This window comes from Prinia subflava, chromosome 10 (assembly GCF_021018805.1).
Source record: "Prinia subflava isolate CZ2003 ecotype Zambia chromosome 10, Cam_Psub_1.2, whole genome shotgun sequence".
NCBI lineage: Eukaryota > Metazoa > Chordata > Aves > Passeriformes > Cisticolidae > Prinia > Prinia subflava.
In genome coordinates, this window is record NC_086256.1 from 10253725 (window position 1) to 10271017 (window position 17293).

Consider the following 17293-nt stretch of genomic DNA (forward strand, 5'->3'; position numbering starts at 1 on the left):
CTCAGCTGCTCCCGGGCCAGCCATGGCCACAGACAAAGGCACAAGCTGTTGGAGCCAAGAGGAGGGGAAAAAAATGACAGATCTGGTTTTATTATCTCTGCATTGAATCAGCTCCTTGGCTGGACCAGCAGCAAAAGGCGGAGGAAGGTCTCTGAACTCCTGCTGGCAGGAGTCGGGCAGTTGCTGTCTGGTTGGCGGCTGCAGGCTCTGACACGAGGAGCGAGAAGCACACATCCTCATCTGCCTCAGAGGGCAGCGTGGACATGGGCTGCAGCTGACTTCATGGACCCCACAAGTCACCCATAGTGCAAAGCCTTCCAGGACCAACAGCCTCCAACTGCTTTTGATACTCTCCCACTTCCAAACCCTGCCATCATTACCTTCAGAGCCAATGACAGCTAGAAAAAAGCCCAAGATTTTTCCTTCCCACCCTGCTTCCCTGCCGATGTCCAGGAGCACCAAACTGCAGCACACAGGAGAAGGCTGCCCTTACCTCTGGGCATCGGGCTGGGAAATGGCATTGACCACAGCCTCCACTGCTGTGTCAAACAGCTCTGGGTCCTGCAGAGAGGTGAAAGCTGCCTGGATGAGGTTCTCGCAGTCCATCAGCGGGATCTCCAGCTGAACCCAGCTGGAGAAGCACTTCAGCACCTTCTGCTTGATGAAACCCGGGGAGTCCTGCTGCTGCAGCAGCTGCTCCAGCAAAGGGAAGACGGAGCCGCACTCCTGCGCCAGGACGCTGCGTACCTGGCCCTTGCGGTACTGCGGGAGGCGGCTGGTCTGGAACTCCTCAGGCAGCACCGTCAGCAGCTCCAGCAGCGCCAGGCACCGCGCTCGCCCGTCCACGTTGGAGTCCTCCGCCTGGAACATGCGCACCATGTCTGCCACGGCGCAGGGCCAGGCCTCCGGCATCATGCTGAGCGCCAGGGAGGCCAGCGCCACGCACAGCCGCGTCAGCACGATCTTGGAGCCGCTGGCGAAGCGCGTGATGTGGGTGAAGAGCTGGGACTTGAGGCTCTCATACTGGTCAGCTGGGATGTCGTTCCAGTAGCGGGAGATTTTAATGTGGAGAGCGCTGGCACCAAAGTACTGGATCTCGGGCACCTTGTCCATGTGGAGAAGCAGCCAGCTGAAGTGCCATGCCTGGGGGGACACCTGCGCCTGCATCAGCCATTTCTGAGCCAAGTTCTTGTTCTCGATGTTTGGGTCATAATACAGCTGATGGAGAGCCTGGAAGAGAGAGGGAAGCACCCTAGAGCAGCTGAGGAGCACCACCGTGGTCTGTCCTGCCTGAGAAAGGCTTACCAGGAAGGCTCACTAGCATGGAGCCCAGTGCCCAGGCTGCCCAGTACAGCAAGACCCCTCCCCAGAGCAGTCTGTGTTAGCTGCCCTCCCTCTTCCCATTCTCAGTGAAGTGAGAGTGATCTGGCAGCAGGACAGGACCTGCAAAGCATCCTTCCCCTCCTCTCATGCTTCACCCTGGAAATGTATTTTCCTTAGTCATTTCCCATCTTCACCCTCACTCGTGCTCTGCCTGCTTCCCTGCTAATGTGCCATCAGTGGGGTGGGTCCTCCACATGAGGACTGTAAGGCACATGGCTGACCAGCACTCTTGCCTTCCACTCACACCTGCTCTCTGAAAGCTGTGGTCAACAGCTTGCATCCATGAGCCCAAGGAATGCAAGAGCCACTGCAGATCTTTGTCAGGTTATGCAGAGTCCTGAAAACAAACAGTCACTAAGTTCAAGGATTAATCTCTCCATCTGGTCCCTCCAAACCCACCCAATTACAGGTGAGCCAAGAGAGCTGGCATGCAACCCTGCCTCTGCCACCGCTTTTTCTGTGACAGTCCAGTGCTGCTTAGTCCATCTCTCCATATGGAGAAGGGAAACATCACTTACCTGCTCCTGCAGCTTTGTGAGATCTGGTTACTGCTTTGCATAGCTCAGATCCACATGAACAGCTTCACACGGGCTACAAGGCTTTATTTGCAGAGGAATATTATACAGATATGAAGCCCAGCCTCAATTAGCTACTTATCCTGAGTGGGTACAGCCAAGAACCACTGTTGTCCTCGCACAAGGAGGGGAAGAATAACTACCCCTTGTCTGAACTCCATCTTCCAGCAGTGAGCATTTCTGCCTGGCACAGCACGTTTCATTTCAAATTGCTGACTGCACACGCCAGGAGCAAGGAAAATCCATGGCACCTGTCGGGCAACCAGGCAGCCGTCACACCCCACCAGCAAATCAGAGGATGATTGCAGCAGGTGCAGAGGATTTTTTTTGTGTCCCCACTCTGGCTCCATGTCTCAAATAACCTCCCCCTCCCCCTCTAAAAAGCTCTATGAAATTCTTGCGGTTCTTGTACCCAGGAGAGGATTTAAACCCTATTTTTAAGCACGCAGAACTGGCAGCTTGGGGCACAGGAACAAGCTTCCCAAGGAAGTGCTTGTGCCTCCTGCTGCTTCCCAGCTTGAGACCACAGAGCAGGACAATATGGCAGGAACTTTACAGAGTTGGCATTGCCTGGGCCATAATTTGAATCGCTGCTGCTCAAGACTTTGCGACAGGGGAAAATGAGGATAACCTCTTTGTAAGAAAGAGGTTAGGAAGTACGTCGTAGGAGAGGGAGTCAGCCAGCATGGGCTGCAGAGGGACAGCGTCTGACCCACTAAAACATGCATCCTGACACAGAAAAGGTTAACCCTACATAAGCAGGACATGAGAGAGAGAAATCTGTCCCAAAAGAGCAAGCCAAGGGGAGACCACAAGCTCTCAATAGTTAGCCAAACCTTTGCTCTTTTCCCAGTTATCTTGGACTTGGATGCAGGAAACATCACTCAGCTGCTGGAGCAGAGGTAAGCACTGTCACCCCCTCTAAGCAAAGCAACAATTTACTTCACTATAGAGCAGCAGCTGCAGATGTGCTAAAAGCTCAGCCACTCCTGGGGGTAGGAACCTGGTTCCTACCCCTGCTGTTGTGCTAAGGTCTGAGTCATCCTGCAGCAGGGCTGAAGCTGGAGCTCCCAACCATTACCAGCTCAGTCTCTTGCTCCCATCAGAGCTTGCTGCTTATTTTTCTTCCCAAATAAATCTCACTTGAGATTCCCAGAATGGTGACAGCCCACTCTTTCCCTTCTCTGCTAGCTGGGCACAAGGTGAAATGAGCAATGCCCTCTGCGTGGCCCCTAGCCCAGGATCCTTTCACACCTCTTCCCAGCCTCTATTTTTATACCTCCATGCATTTCCTAATGAATTAATTTCTTTTATTTTGAATAGTGCTACCACTTAGAAAATTGTGGGGAGAAAAAAAACACCCTATGCATCATATATTACAAGGCACAATGTGTACACAGGAGCCCTAACCTTTAAACCTGCACAGGCTTTGTAAAACACAGACCACACCATGTGGATGGATGGACACACACCACCAGGATGGACCTGGCCCACAGCGCTGGGTTTCTGCAGGTGACTGCAGACCGTGGCAGGGCAGCAGAGCAGGGGTTGGCAAACACAGTCTGCTTGCTGGGAAGCAGCTGAGGGCTCATTCCCCACCTGGCTGGGACTGTCAGTGCTGCTGGCTAAGACCCGATCCTGCCAACAGGGTCTGCTTCAAGCCAGCAGCCTCTGGTGCTTCCATGTGATCATCCAACTGAATGGAGAGGAGTGAGCAAGCAGGAAAAACCCAGTGTGAAGCTGAGGTGCAAGCAGGTACCAATCCTGCACACACACATCCTGCACACACACCTCCAGCACACAGCCCAGTCGCAGACACCAGCACCAGCTATGCTAAAAAAATCCCGGCTGCTGCATTGTAACAATGGCAAAGAGGAGCGCTATCATAGCTGCTCCCCTCAACACTAGTTACTATCCCTGCATTAAGAGCAACAGTGAGCAGCTGGGTTATAAGACCCCTTCCCAGGCAGGGCCATCTTTGCAGAGATCTGGACAGCTCTCCCACCAGCATCCCAGCACCCTGCCTGCATGCCTCACGTTCCGTCCTGTGCGCAGTCCCCACGGTCACCAGTGAGCTCTCTAGAGAGGCATCCATGCCCAGCAACACCAGCTCAGAGCCCTGCTCCTCCTGCAGGGACTCTCTGGGGAGGTTTCCAGCTAAGGTCCCCAAGGACATGCTGGAGCCTCCACTGCTCAGCACCTCAGGGAGAGAAGATGAGTGGTAAGATGAAAAAGACTACCAACTACACGAAGAAATTCAGAGGATGGAAGCAAAGTTAATGCTGAAAGCTCATGCAAAGCTCAAGCTATTGGAAGTCAGAAGAATATTCTGGAAAAAATCCACCTCAGCCCCCTTTTGCAAGCACCCTGCCTGGGAGGGGACCAGTTGTGGTGGCTCCTGAAAAAAGTACAGCTGTTCCTGCCTGCATGCAGGACACCAGGCAGAAAGGAAAAGCAGCATGTGCCCCAGGGCTACCAACAGCACACTCCATCCAGTACTCTACACAACATGGAAGACCCTTCCCGAGGACCTCCAAGGCTGGGCATAAATACTGGGACCATCCTAACTAAGCTCAGTGCAGCAGAAGAAGCCCCTGGGAGCAGACTAGGCTTTCTCCCTGGCCTACCACACACATCAGCTGAGTATCATCCTCTGCTGAGCGCATTGGGCAGGGGACTGCAGATGGGCACCTAAACAGCCAGCATGCTCCTCCTCAGCAAGGAGACACCGCCCTCCTGCCAGACCATGCACCAGCATCGGCTGCTGTTGGGCTTCAGTCTGACCACTCTGGCCAGCACCCTGAGGCCCATCAGGAAGCACTGGAGATGACAAGGGGAACTCATTAGTGCCAAGAGGGAGAAGCAGAAGGCATGAAATTGGGTGACATCTACCAGGGAGGCTTTGTGCATTCCAATCTGAACGGGTGGCTGACACCAGACCTGCCTTCTCTGCAATTAGACCTGTAATGTGAGAGCTGGTAAACAGCTTGGCTGTCAGCTATGCCCTTTGGCCAGGAAAGGAGCCTTCTCCAACATCAGCTCTACTCGGCTGAAAATAATTCAAGCTTATTACGATGGCTCTTCCCTGCTCTAAAACGCTGTGACCAAAGCCTCAGTCAGGCTTTAGTCACTGGAGCAACATCAGCCCCTCAAGTAAGCTGCACTGGTGCAGGGCAGCCCGCCCAAAAGACATGGGTCAGAGATCCCATGCTGGTTCCTTTGTCAGGTGGAATGGGAGCAGTCCAAGGAGAGCTACAGCCAAGCAGAGGCACCTGATCTCCAGGCTGCACTCAGGTAGCACAAGGGAAGAGGATCTGCTACAAGCTCAGAACCCCCAGCTCTCACCCTTCAGAGCTTCTGCAGGGAGCCCAGTGCCAGCAGGCTGTCTCCCTCACTGCACTGCGTAAATACATTAACACGAGGTACCCTGCAGGGACGTGTCGTGTCCATGCCATTACGGGGTGACAAGACGAGCCTCAGACACACGGCTCTGATCCCAGGGCAGGAGTGTGCTGCCTCCTGTTCTTGGGGGCTCCATGGGGAGACAGCTGCCCTCCAAGGGCCAGTCTGCCTGAGCTCACAGAGCTGGCAGCAGGTACAGCCCTGAGTGAGGTCTGCATCGCAGCTGGGGAAACAGAAAGCTGCAAAATATATTCCTGCTCTGCTCCTCGTAGCGTGCCCACAGCCACGGCACGGCGGGGGCAGCGGTGGCCACAGCCCCTTGGCAAGCACCAGCCTCCTTCCAGCAGGACCCCCGGGATGTCTCCTGCTGCAGTCTCTCGCTGTCCTTTCTACTTGAACGCACTCGCATTGCCAGTGCTCCAGGCCTGCAACAGCACAGCCATTACCCCGGCTCTGCCAAGTGAAAGGAACATCATCCCTGCCTCCCCTGCCTGCAGCAGCTGGCCCCCCCGGCCCCAGTGGGGCAGGCTGAGCAGCCAGCACCCCGGGAAGGCAGCAGCCTCCGAGGATGGCAAATGGATGCAAAATAAAGCCGGGTGTGTGCCGCCAGGCATGCTGCTCCTGGAGGACCCACATTTTGCCAGCAGTCCAAAAGAAAAGGGTTTTCTCCTCGCTCCTAATAAAAGATGCTGCCAATTTGAAGCCCCTCTTTGAACCCAGCTTGCCCACACCAAGTCCTTGGCTGTCCAGATGAGGCTGCAGCCCAGACACAGCTCAGCAGCTCTGGCATCCCTCCCACTGCTTCACTGCCATCAGCCCTCTGCAGAGCACAGGGTGATCCCCAGCAGGGACAGGGGCTGTGGGACACGTGAATTCCCAACGAGAGCAGGCAGGGGCCTGAAAAAGCAAAGGGTGAGCAGGACCAGAGAGAAACCCTGGAGATGCAAAGCCCAGAATGAGTTGCAAGGGTAAGCCTGTCCACTATTCCTTGTTTCTACCCAACATTTCCATGATGGAATGCACAAGCAATTTGAGAGAGGAATTTCTGCTGGAGCCCAGGCACCAATCCCATCCATTCCTGCACCATAACACATCACAGCTGAGATGAGGCTCCAGCAATGGCCCTTGTAGAGCTCACACAGCACTGGACAACAAGATGCTGCCCTCTCATCTCATCACCACCATACCACAGGAAGGAGCCATGTGTTCAGCCAAGGTTGGCTCTGGTTGAGATCTGCTTCTGCAAGAGCATTTGCTTAAACATATAACAAGGTGACTCTCTGCTTCCCTCAGGGAATCTCTCCTCCCAAGGCCCCAGCTCACCATCCCCAGCGTGGCTGCCACATCTCACACATGCGGGCTGCCTGTAAGGACCAAGTGGTCGATCCACTACCAGACAGAGGAGGGCATTCCCTCACCCTCGAGTATTTGTAATTCTCTTGATCCGGTTTCTGAAGACAGGCAATAGCCTTCCGAAGAAACCAGATGCACTTGATTTCTCCTCCCCATCCTCCTGGGCAGAAGGCAGCCCCAGCAGCTGCCACATCCCCGAGGCTCAGCATCTCGGAGGAGCAGTGATCAAAGCGTCCCTCTCCCGTTGCGGTAGGCTCCGGATGTCAGCTCCATGACACCCCGCCTACCCATCCTGCCGGAGAGACTCTGTGCATTCATCAGGCATCTCCAGAGAGGCACACGGCAATCTGGAAGGCCCAGAGATGCCAGACCGCTAATGTGCTAGGGAAAAGACGTCAGCCAATATTACAAACACCCCAGAGGATCAGAGGCAGGACAAGGGAGGAAAGACCTGGAAGGAATTAGACAGAAAAAGAGGGCGAGAGCCTGCACTTGGGAAATTCACGGAGCAATGGCACTGCCTTTTTTCTTATTTCAAAAAGGGCAATACTGCTGAAGCAGATTCAACTGCACCAGGAACATGTGAGGAGGGTCTCGCATTCTTCCTCTCCTGTCCAATACTGCAGTATTAAGTGCTGAGAGAAACCAAGATTGCAGGGCACAAGTCCTGCTTGTGAACAGCTCCTCTGAGATGGACAGAGCAGCCTGGACTAAACATCTGCAATCCATCTTCATCATTACCCCAGCACTAGGTTGTCAGTCACACAAGGGGCAGCTCCTGGGCACACAAAAGCACATGCAGGTCACAAACCAGACTGCACCATTTAGGCAATGAAAGGTTGAGCATTCTCACAGCCTGAAGCCCTTGGCTTTCCCAGCCTTCCCTTCCCTCCAACCCCTCCAAACACAGCAACAGAGCCCCACTCAGCAGCAGGTGCAGGGGAAGCAGAGCCAGCCCAGTGCTGCTGGACTCCCAGCAGGTCCACACAGCGTGGCCACACCAGCTGGCTCTAGCTGTGCTGAAGTCAGAGCAGCATCTAGGTCAGGCTCAGGAGAAAACAAAAAGCAGACAAGCAGCCCTCAGCTAGGACTGGAGGATGCTGACACAGTAACCCTATCAAAACACCTCAGCCCCAGTGCAACCCTGCTCCTTCCCTGTGCCACAGGAGAGCTCCCTATGGAAAAACAGCAAGAAAAAAAATATACAGGGAGCAACTTTCAGATGGTTCCTGAAGTGCAGCACCTGAGCCTGGCACCTGTCCTCAGGCTTTCAGACCTGTCAGCTGGCTCTGCCTCCAGCACCTGCACCCTCCTGCCTCCATGAAACCACTGTTCACAGCTGGAGGGATCTCTCCCTGGCACTGCTTATGCATAAACACAGCAATGATCCTTTTCAGCTACACAGGCACCCCAGAGCCCTGCAAAACCCCACTGCATAATAAACAACAGTAGGGGCACAAAAGAATTTTCCAGGGACAGAATCTTCTCCACGAAAATCACCAGAAGAGTGTGGCAGGCAGTCTCACCAGACTGCCCTAGCTACAACATGATGACTTCCACTGCAGGGGACCTGGAAAGGCTTCAGCCCCCTGATTTAAGAGATAACCAGCTCCTCACACTGTTCCTAACCCCAGCACTTATCACTCTCTGACTCAGAGTGGAGTCAAACCCCGACTTTAATCAGTATTCAGTATTATTAATAGAGCTATGCACAAAATCTGGCAGGTGGAAGAACCCAGGCCAGTAGGAGCATCACTCATCTGCCAGCATCACCTCTGACAAAGTGGCTCTACCCACTTGCCTCCCACCAACCCTGCTCTCAGCAAAGCCCATTTTTCCTTCCCTTTGCACCCCATAGATCTTCCTGGAAAAGACTGACACAGGAAGGCTCTGAGCTGCTGAACCTCTGTATTTTTTTCTGATCCCACCCCATGCTTCTTCCCCTGTTCAGGGACTGTGCTGCTGCCCCCACCAGCAGCCCAGAGCCCCACTGCAGTCCACAGCTGCACCTTCAGAGGACACTACTGAGATGGCAAAGCCTGCAGAGATCAGGAGTGGCAGAGGCAGGCTGGGGGAGGGGAGCTGAAGCATCCTAGAGGGCATCTCTGCCTCCTCCCAGGCACTGGGAGACTAAATCCCGAGGAGCTTGGCAAGGATGAGCTGCCTCTCAGCACAGCCGCACCTTGCCCAGCCTGTGCCGGGTGCCCCCTACCCTGGCACTGCCCACCCTTCCCGGGCAAGTGTGCGCCTCATTGTTGGTGCAGACAAAGGAGCGGTTTGTGTCTGAAGAAAAGAAAGGGAGTCAGAGGCAAAATCATCCAGCAGCCCTGGATGTATGCAGATTAAGCTGCAGAAGGTTGCATGAACGTAGCATTTTCCAGACATCAGTTAATCCCCTGGCTGTGCTCTGTCTCCGTCGCCCTGGAAGAGGTGAGCTGTGTCTCACCTGCAGCCACAAAGGCGACCAGCGCCCAGTGACAAACCTGACACCCCTGACCTGACATCTCCTGTGAGGCCAGGCAACCTACTGGGGAGGGACAGCAGTGAAAAGCTTGGGGAAATGGTTTAGTGGTGGGCTTGGCAGGGCTGCACTAACCATTGGACATGATGATCTGAGATCTTCTCCAACCTAAATGATTCCATGATTCTATGTGCCCACCAGCACGCCCATGAGTATTGCTTTGGCAAGGATCTCAGTCTATTCTTATAGAGGAAAAATGAGGACACTGGGATTCCCACTAGCTGTCTGAGGACCAAACTATGGATGTCTGTTGGATGTCTGGCTACAGGGTAAGTGGAAGAGTGATGCACTTGCTGTTTGCCCTTGAGGGATGCGTCCTCTGCTGCCCTGCCCCCATCACCTCCAAGGTGGCCAAGGGCAGGTTTTTCTCAGCCCAGGTGTGATCACTGAGATGCCCTGTTCAGTCTCCGTGATAAACACATCAGGTCACACACATCAGCTGCTCAGGGCTCATCCCAGCAGCAGTGTGATGCCAGCAGGCCTTGGTTTGCCGTGGCCCTTCCCTGGATCCCAGATTTCAGCAATCAGCCTCACTCCTGTTGCCCTGCAGATACTGTGAAGGACCTCGAGCTTCAGCAGGAGCAAAGGGGCTGGATTCTCGGTTTAGGAAGGCATCAGTGGGCTACCTGCCCGCTGAAGGCTTTTGCCAACTGTAATGCCCAATAATTCCTAGCACCTGGCAAAAGTTCCTTCCTTCCCTGCCTAATGGAGACGCTGATAATGGGCTTCCCATTGATGCAGCTGGTTCAGGAGCCAGGACCAGACCCGTGGGTTCTCCCTGCCCGGCGCTGCAGCTGGCGACCTAGAGGACGCCAGTCAGTAGCACACACAACCCCTCCCTTCTGCTCCCATTCCTGCCACATCATTTTCCCTGCCCGGGCCGCTCCGGCGGCTCCCCCCAGCCCCACGTCCCGGACCCTGGGCAGCGGCAGGGCGGGCAGGCAGAGGGGACGCCGCCCGCCGCCCCCGGCCCCGCCGAGCAGGTGCCCCCCCGCTCCCCGAGCCGCATCCCCCGCGGCACCGCCAGCATCCCGCCGCCGAGCCGCCCCCGCCCCGCCACGGCCACGGCCGGGCCGGCGGGATTCGCTCACCTTCTCCACGTTCTCCACGGTGAAGTCGAGGCCCTGCGGCGGCGGCGCCTCCGCCCTCCGCTCCATGGCTGCGGCGGCGCTCAGGAGGCGGCGGCGGGCGGGCGACAGCGGCGGCGCACGGGCAGCCGCATCGCGGCGGGACCCGCCTCCCGCCCCGACGGGGGCGGCGGCACCGGGGCGGTGCGGCTCGGCGCGGCGGTCGGGCCGGGAGGCGCCCTCGGGACTCCCCGAGCAGCCCTGGAGCCCCGCTCCGCTCCTCTCCGGCCCCGCCTCGCCTCTGGCCGCGGCCCCGCAGGCGCGGCCGGGCAGCCCAGGGCCTGCCGCAGCGCCGCGCCGCACGCCGGGAGCGGTAGTCCCGGCCCCCGCGCGTCCCCTGCCGGGCACCGCGCACCGGCAGCGGCAGCGCTCACCACGCGCGGGGCGGGCAGTGCCGCCGGGAGCCGCCCGCAGCACCGCTCCGCGCCCTCCCGCTGCCGCCTCAGGGGCGCCCCCGTCCCCGTCCCCATCACGGGCACACGCAGGGGTTGGACGCGCAGCCCATCGCTTTATTGCTACAGGAAAAGGCGACTGTACAAAAATAGAGTTTATCCCTCAAATTTTACAAATAATAGAAAAAGGGTGCGGGGAGCACGGGGCGCTGCCCAGGGCTTCAGTGCAGCGCTGGAGTTAAATTACACCCGGCCCCCGGGGGCCCAAAGTCATAAATAGGAGCTGCCGCTCGAGAACAATAAATAAATAATTTAGAGTAATAAATAGTTTAGTGCCACAGCACCATGGAGCAGCAGGGGGACCCTGCCACTACCCTGGGAACCAGGCAGGGGTGGAGGTCCCAATGGGTGTCTGTGACCGAACACCCTGCGGAGTACTAGGGGCTGCTGCTGGTCCGGGTGCAGGCCCCCCCCCTCCACACTGGTGCAAACTGGCCCCACTGCAACCCTGCCCTCAGGGACACCCCTTTGCTGCACCACTGACCCCAGGATGCCCAAGGGGACAGGGAGGTTTTCCCCCTCTGAAGCTTGGGTGATTCTTGGCCCCTGGAGCACAGGTGCAAGAGTGCTGCTGATGGACACTGGGCTGACAGACCCTGGGGAGCGATGGGGTCCAGACTCTCTTCAGCTTGTCTCCCAGGGCTGAGCCAGGGTACCTGGCCAGGACCACATGTAGCCAGTGGCACCAGCTGCTTGGCACTGAGCAGGAGCAGGCTTGGCCACCCACACCCCAGTCATGACTCCACCTCACCTCGGTTCTTTGTGGCCACATAATAACAGGGGCACCAGCCTCTGCCAGACCCTTGTTCTGGGCAACAGTGCCACTCACTGAGTGTGGCAAGCTGGAGCGTGTCAGCGTGTGTTGAGCTGGGGCCAAGCCAGCGGCCCCCTCCTCAGCCAATACAGCTGCACTCAGCTGCTGAGAGCTTCTCCACTGTCTGCCATGTGTTCTCCACATCCATGAAGGAGACAGCCTCATAGCGGGTGGGTCGGCAGCAGGGGTGGCTGAGGACCCTCTCCTGTGGCCCCGGGGTGATGAGCTGCTGCCGCAGCAGGCTGCCCAGTGTCAGGTCATAGTTGCTGCGTGCCCGGTGGCAGGACCCGCTGCAGTACTTGAAGAGCACGATCTCGTCCGAGTTGAAGCCCAGGCCCAGGTCGCGCACCTTCACCATCAGGTTGCGGATGTGGCAGTTGCGCCCACGGGGGTTCCGTGCGGGTTTCTCACCCCTCTTTTTGGATCTGTTGGTGCCTGTCGGTGAGCGCTCAGCACGCAGCAGCAGGTCGTCCGCCAGCTCTGCGGTGCCCGGGCTACCTGTTGTCGTGTTGTCCCCTGCACATGGAGGAGATGGCGCTGTCAGGACGCATTGTGCACCCACTGCCCTCCTTCTGAGCCTGCTGGTCCCCTCTGTGACCTACAGATCCCTCCTGCTCACCCACCATGGTAATGGCTGCTGCTGGAGAGGGTGCATGAGTGTGTAGGAAGATTCTTCCAGCCAAGAATCTTCTCATCTTTTCATTTCTAGGGCTCTGCCACATACCCGGCGTGAAGCTCAGGGTCCCATGTGTTGAGATCCCCTCAGCCCAGCCCCAAAGTGCAGCCACAGCCCCACATAGAGTGGGGCTCCTATCCTGCCCATGCCCCACACACGGGACTACCAAGCCCAGGCTGAGAGGCTTGTCCCAAAACACACCATGCATCTGGCTCCAGGCAGCGGCGAGTGGTGCCTCCACACCATCCTCCACAGACAGGCTGGCAGTGGCCATGCCCCGAGGCGTGGGGGCTGCATCCAGCGTCTTGTTGCAGTGTGGTGTTCGCAGGGTGCCTGTGGCCAGCCCAGCCAGCAGTGACAGGATGGCAAAGAACCCCCACAGTGCCCCCTCCTGCAACAAACCACAGCACAGCAGGGTCAGCCTGGACCAGGGTCCTCACACCAGGAGTGAGGCTCCATGAGCTGGGGGTGGGTGGGGATAGGGTCATATGGTCCTGGCCATTGGAGCCAGACAGACCTGGGCTCACCTTGGGCTGCGGGTGCGTGGTGGGTCCTGCAGGCCTTCGTTCTTGTGGCCCCTGTCGCTGGTCCATGCTAGCTGCAAGTACAGAGGTTGGGGTCAGTGCCCACACAGGGTGGGTATAGAGCTGGCTGGCTGTGAGTTGACACACACCCTCCCTGCCCCGGCCAAGCGTGCCACCGCCTGCCTGACCCCCAGAACATCACAACACCTCCTGCACTCCATTCATGGCCCACTCCTACCCCTCTCATCTCCTAGCATAGCCAGCCATCCTCACCACACCGAACACCCCTTCCAAGAGATTGGGCAGCCTGGGCAACCCAGCCTTTGTACAGCACCTCTCCTCAGGGGCGAGGCAGGCATGTCCTTGTGTGAACAGCCTGGGATGCCAGGCTGGGCTGTGAGGCAGCAGCTGGGGCTGGGAGTGCTGCACGGGGGGGGCCTTTCCCATGGCCCTTCCCTGGGAATGTTTTTCTTGCTCACAGTGGGAGCCTGACCTTGGAAACTCCAAATCCATTAGCACAGGGTCCTTGGGTGCAGCCACCCCTTGGCCCCATGCTGGCTCCCCAGGCTGCTGCCTGTGCCAAGCTGGGACATGCAACCCCCGAGCAGCCTGGATGAGTGGGACTGCAAGGATGGTCAGGCAGGTCCTGTGGGGACAAAGCAAGGTGTGGAGCACCGTGCTAGGCTCACTGTAGTCATTCACCCCAACACCACTGCTTGGCATCCACTGCCCTGACGCACAGAAAGGGACTGCATCCCTGCTGTGCATGGTCCCAGCAAGGCAGCAAGCATGGTCTTAGGGAAGTGATGTCTCCCAGGAGGTGATGGGGCAACTCCCGTCTGCAGCTGTATCTTTGCCTCCTTCCCCAGCTCTCCCCTGCAGTGCAGGGGTGCCCCAGTGTCCAAAGCTAGGATACCCTGGCTTTGAAGTGCTTTAGAAGTGGTTCCAAATGGGGTTGTACCCTATCTGCTGCATACCCTATCTCTCAGGACGGGACTGTCCCCTTGGAGCTTAATGACATTCTGCGTTCAGGAGTTCCTCTGTCCCCTCTATGGCTTTGGCTTTGCCCCAGTATGTCCCAGTTGCTTCCATGGCAAAGAAAGCAACGGGGGAAGGGGACGTGCTGAGGAGAGCACTCCCAACCAAAAAAAAAAAAGTGAAAGCACATGCTTGGGTATTGCTGGGACAAAACCAAAAAATAACTTCTTCCAGTCCCTCTAGCATCGCAGGGGTTGGTCCCTAAGTCCCAGCTGTGGAATCTGATGCCACCCTGCACCAGCCACACTGTGACACGGGTCTGTAGCCTGCGCTGCCAGGTCCCCGTGCCCCTCTAGGGGCCGTGCACAGGCGGGATGCGCTCCCGGTGCCGGCAGGGCTCGCACTGGCCCCCCCGGCCGCCACAGCCTGGCCAAGCACAGCCCACGCTGCACTTCGCTCCCCTGGCGGCCCGTGGCCCCACGCCAGCCGCTGCCGCCAGGTCATGCATTTCCCAGGCCGGCACCGCCGGAGGGACCAGCCGAGGGTCCCTGGGCCCTGCCGGGAAGGGACGGACTCCCCGGTCCTCGCTTCCGCGGCCGCCCCGCTGCTGGTTCCAGCACCCCGGCGGGACGGGACAGGACGGGACGGGGCGGGACGGAGCAGCCGGTGCAATTCAGGCTTCTCCCGTCTGGCGGCAGCACGGCCCCAGACTCCGCAGCGGGAGCGCTGCCGGCGGGGCGCCGAACGAGGGCAGCCTCCCTGCGCCACCGGGAGCCCCAGAGCCGAAGCGAGGGACTAACACAACCAGTGCCTCCTCACACTCGGGGCCCCGTCCACGGGCGCAGCTCCCGCTGGCCCCTCAGCCCCGCTCGACATCTGCTTTCGTCCAGCGCGGGCAGGGCTGAGCCAAGCACCCGGGCACCCCACGGGGCTGCCAGACCTGCACACACCACAGCAGACCCCCATGTCCCGTACGGGGAAATCTGGCTGAGATCTGCCCCACACACGGCTGCCAGAGCCCAGCCGGGCGATTCATAGTCACAGGAGGTTTTTTTTCGCAGGGTCGGAACCAAGCCCATCCGTGTGAGCACCTGCCCGAACCCCCGCCACATGTGTCTCCCGCCCGGGGCTAAGCAACAGCAATTGTTGGTACAATCCCTGAGCAAGCCACCTCACGCTCACTCGTGCAGAGCCCGGCGAGAGCCCCGCTGCCTGCCCTGTGCACGGGGCGCCGGGGGAGGATGTCCCGTGGCTGCACCAGGCCCCCGGGGGAGGCAGCAGACACTCACGAAGTGCCCCAGGCCTGCGGTGAGTCTCTCGGCTCTCAGAGTAGCTGTGCTAGCCCTGCAGCCACAGGTCGCACCTGGAAGGGCAGGGGGATGCCCAAAGACCCCTTCGGGTACCTGCAGTCACCGGCGGGGGCCCTGCATCCCTCCGCGCTGACCCTGGCAGAAGAACTGATGGGAGTCAGAAATCAACCCCACATATGATGAGGAGCGGGCACCCGCCCCGCAAAACCTTGGCCGGGCTTGGACAAGTGGGACACACGGCAGAGACCAAACTCTGCCCCAAGTCAGGGACAGCAGAGCCGGGGGCACAGGGAACCCCCGCCCCTTGCCTCTCGCCTGCCCACCGCCCGGGGCGCACACCTGTCCGACGTGCCAACGGGCCGGGCGGGAGCCCAGGGAAGAGGCGGGAGAGTCTGTCTCCGTGTCCCCCGGGCGCCCGCAGCGGGATGCCCCCTCTCCCCGCCCCGGCAGGGAACCCCGGCCCCGCCGCGGCCCCCAGCGCTTCCCTACGCCGGGTCGGGCTCGGCACCTCGGTAGCCGACCGACGGGGACCTGCCCGGGGGCGGCCCGAGACCCCTCACCGACCCTCGAGTATTGCCGGGAGGTGGGCGGTGAACCGTGTTCCCCCCGTCCTCCCGTAGTCCCGGTACGAGCCTCCGCCGAGACTCGGGGCCGCCGGCAGGCTGGGGCGGGCGCTGTCGCCCGCCACCCCGGCCCGCACTCACCGTGCCCGCGGCGGGGACCATCCCCCGGGCCGCCGCTGCCCCGCATCGCCTCCGCTCCCCGCCGCCCCCCGCCGCCCGCCGCCGCTGCGCCGGGGCGGGGCGCTGGCGGGGGCCGGCGCTGCCCCGCCGGCACCGACTCCCGCCGCTGCTCCCGGTGCCGCTCCCGCTGCGTCTCGGGGTGCGGTGCCGGCGGCGTCAGGCGGACGAGCAGTGCGGGGCAGCGGCGGCTCCATCCCGCTCCCGTCGTCGCTGCCGGTGTCAAATTCCAGCCACCGTCACCTGACCGGCGGGGCGGGCACCGGCACCGGGACCCGGACTCGCACTGGCACCAGGATACCAACCGGCACCCCGATCCTCACGTAGTGGCACCGGGACTCCGACCCGCACGGGCGCCTGGACCGCACCGGGATCAGGAGGGCACCGGAATCCCGCCAGCAGTAGGAGCCGCAGCCCAGCCCGCTTCAGCACCGGCTCTCGCCGTGATCCGCACCGCCTCCGAGCTCCCGCGGAAACTCGCACCCTGCCGGGAACACCACCGGGACCCCCGGAGGCACCCGACCCCCGCTACCGCCACCTGCCCGTCGGCCGACCCCCGGGCAGGTGGACTCGCAGCCCGGACGGACGCCCCGTGATCGGTGCTCCCCGTCCAGACAGCCTGGTCACAGCGCTCTCAGGACGGACACACGGACACCCTCGGGAAAGGGTTCAGCCCTTCCCGGAGCGCTATGGGAGCAGAGCCGCGCGGTGATCCCACGCCCCGCGTCGGAGGGCAGAGCCCCACGGGGGACCCCTTGCACACGTGGGGATCCGACGTGGATGGGTTGTCGGGCAGGGCCGGGACCATCCCGGCAGCTCCCGGCTGCGGCGGGGCCGGCCGGCGTCCCAAGCGCCCCGAGCTGACTCGGTCACCGGTGTGCCCGGCGCTCGTGTCCGGCCGCGTCGGAGGAGGAGCCCGACCTCCCGCCCGCCCGCGCCCCGCGCCACGGTCCTCCAGGGCTGGGCCGCCCGCCACCGGGCTCCTTACCTCTGCCGTCGCCCTGCCTCCCTCCGCCAGGGCCGCCGCTGGCCCCGGGGACATGGGGGCCGGCTGGCGAGTCGAGCGGAGCCCGTGCGAGTCCTTACGTCACCGCCCGGGGCCCTCCGCGTCCATCCCGGGGCTCTCGAGTGCTCCTTGCGAACGTGCCAAATCCCGGGGCCGCCTCCGCTCGGCCTCGCTTCACACGTGCTCCCCTGGCCGGAGCCGATCGCCAGGACGCGCCCCGGGCCAGGCGAGCCCCCCGGGTCCGGCCCTCATGGCTGCGGGGTCCGAGGGCGCCCGGGCGGGCTGCGCGCCCCGCGGTGCCGCCGGCCGTGTCACCTGCCCCGGCGGCGCTCCGCCGCCTCGGCGCAACTCCCCGGGCTTACGCAACTCCCCGGCTGGAGCGGGGCCAGCGGCTCGGTCACCGGCTGTGCCGCGGCTCCACGCCGGTCCCCA

The 17293-nt window shown here is 60.3% G+C and overlaps 2 protein-coding genes across 5 annotated transcripts in view; both read right to left on the reverse strand.

Moving 5' to 3' along the window:
• IPO13 (importin 13) overlaps positions 1-10597 on the reverse strand; it is a 31242-nt gene extending 20645 nt beyond the window's left edge. The window contains exons 1-2 of one of the 2 annotated variants that reach the window (XM_063407259.1): positions 10326-10597; positions 494-1230 (exon numbers count right to left, since the gene is read on the reverse strand). In XM_063407259.1, coding sequence (XP_063263329.1) covers positions 494-1230; positions 10326-10391 — 803 coding nt within the window. In that variant the 5' untranslated portion in view covers positions 10392-10597. The remainder of the gene's footprint in view (positions 1-493; positions 1231-10325) is intronic. The other variant, XM_063407260.1, reaches the window with a different exon arrangement.
• A 260-nt stretch (positions 10598-10857) lies between these two features.
• On the reverse strand, positions 10858-17293 carry ARTN (artemin). Of its 3 annotated transcripts, none has more exons than XM_063407275.1 (4): positions 16844-17293; positions 12831-12901; positions 12505-12694; positions 10858-12143 (listed from the first exon to the last, which is right to left on the reverse strand). In XM_063407275.1, the coding sequence occupies exons 2-4, from the start codon at positions 12894-12896 to the stop codon at positions 11707-11709; spliced, it is 693 nt and encodes a 230-aa protein (XP_063263345.1). In that variant the 5' UTR covers positions 12897-12901; positions 16844-17293; the 3' UTR covers positions 10858-11706. The 3 variants fall into 3 exon arrangements, with proteins under 3 accessions (XP_063263345.1, XP_063263346.1, XP_063263343.1); XM_063407276.1 differs by lacking the exon at positions 16844-17293 and adding an exon at positions 16161-16836; XM_063407273.1 differs by lacking the exon at positions 16844-17293 and adding an exon at positions 15820-16836.

Bases quoted from the DNA above. Each gene is read 5' to 3' on its own strand.
- ARTN (XM_063407273.1), bottom strand. From the start codon at position 15,865: ATGCGGGGCAGCGGCGGCCCGGGGGATGGTCCCCGCCGCGGGCACG. The intron at 12,902-15,819 runs GTGAGTGCGGGC...CTGTACTTGCAG, and splicing joins TGGTCCCCGCCGCGGGCACG to CTAGCATGGACCAGCGACAG. The intron at 12,144-12,504 runs GTGTGTTTTGGG...CTCCATGTGCAG, and splicing joins TGCCTGGAGCCAGATGCATG to GGGACAACACGACAACAGGT.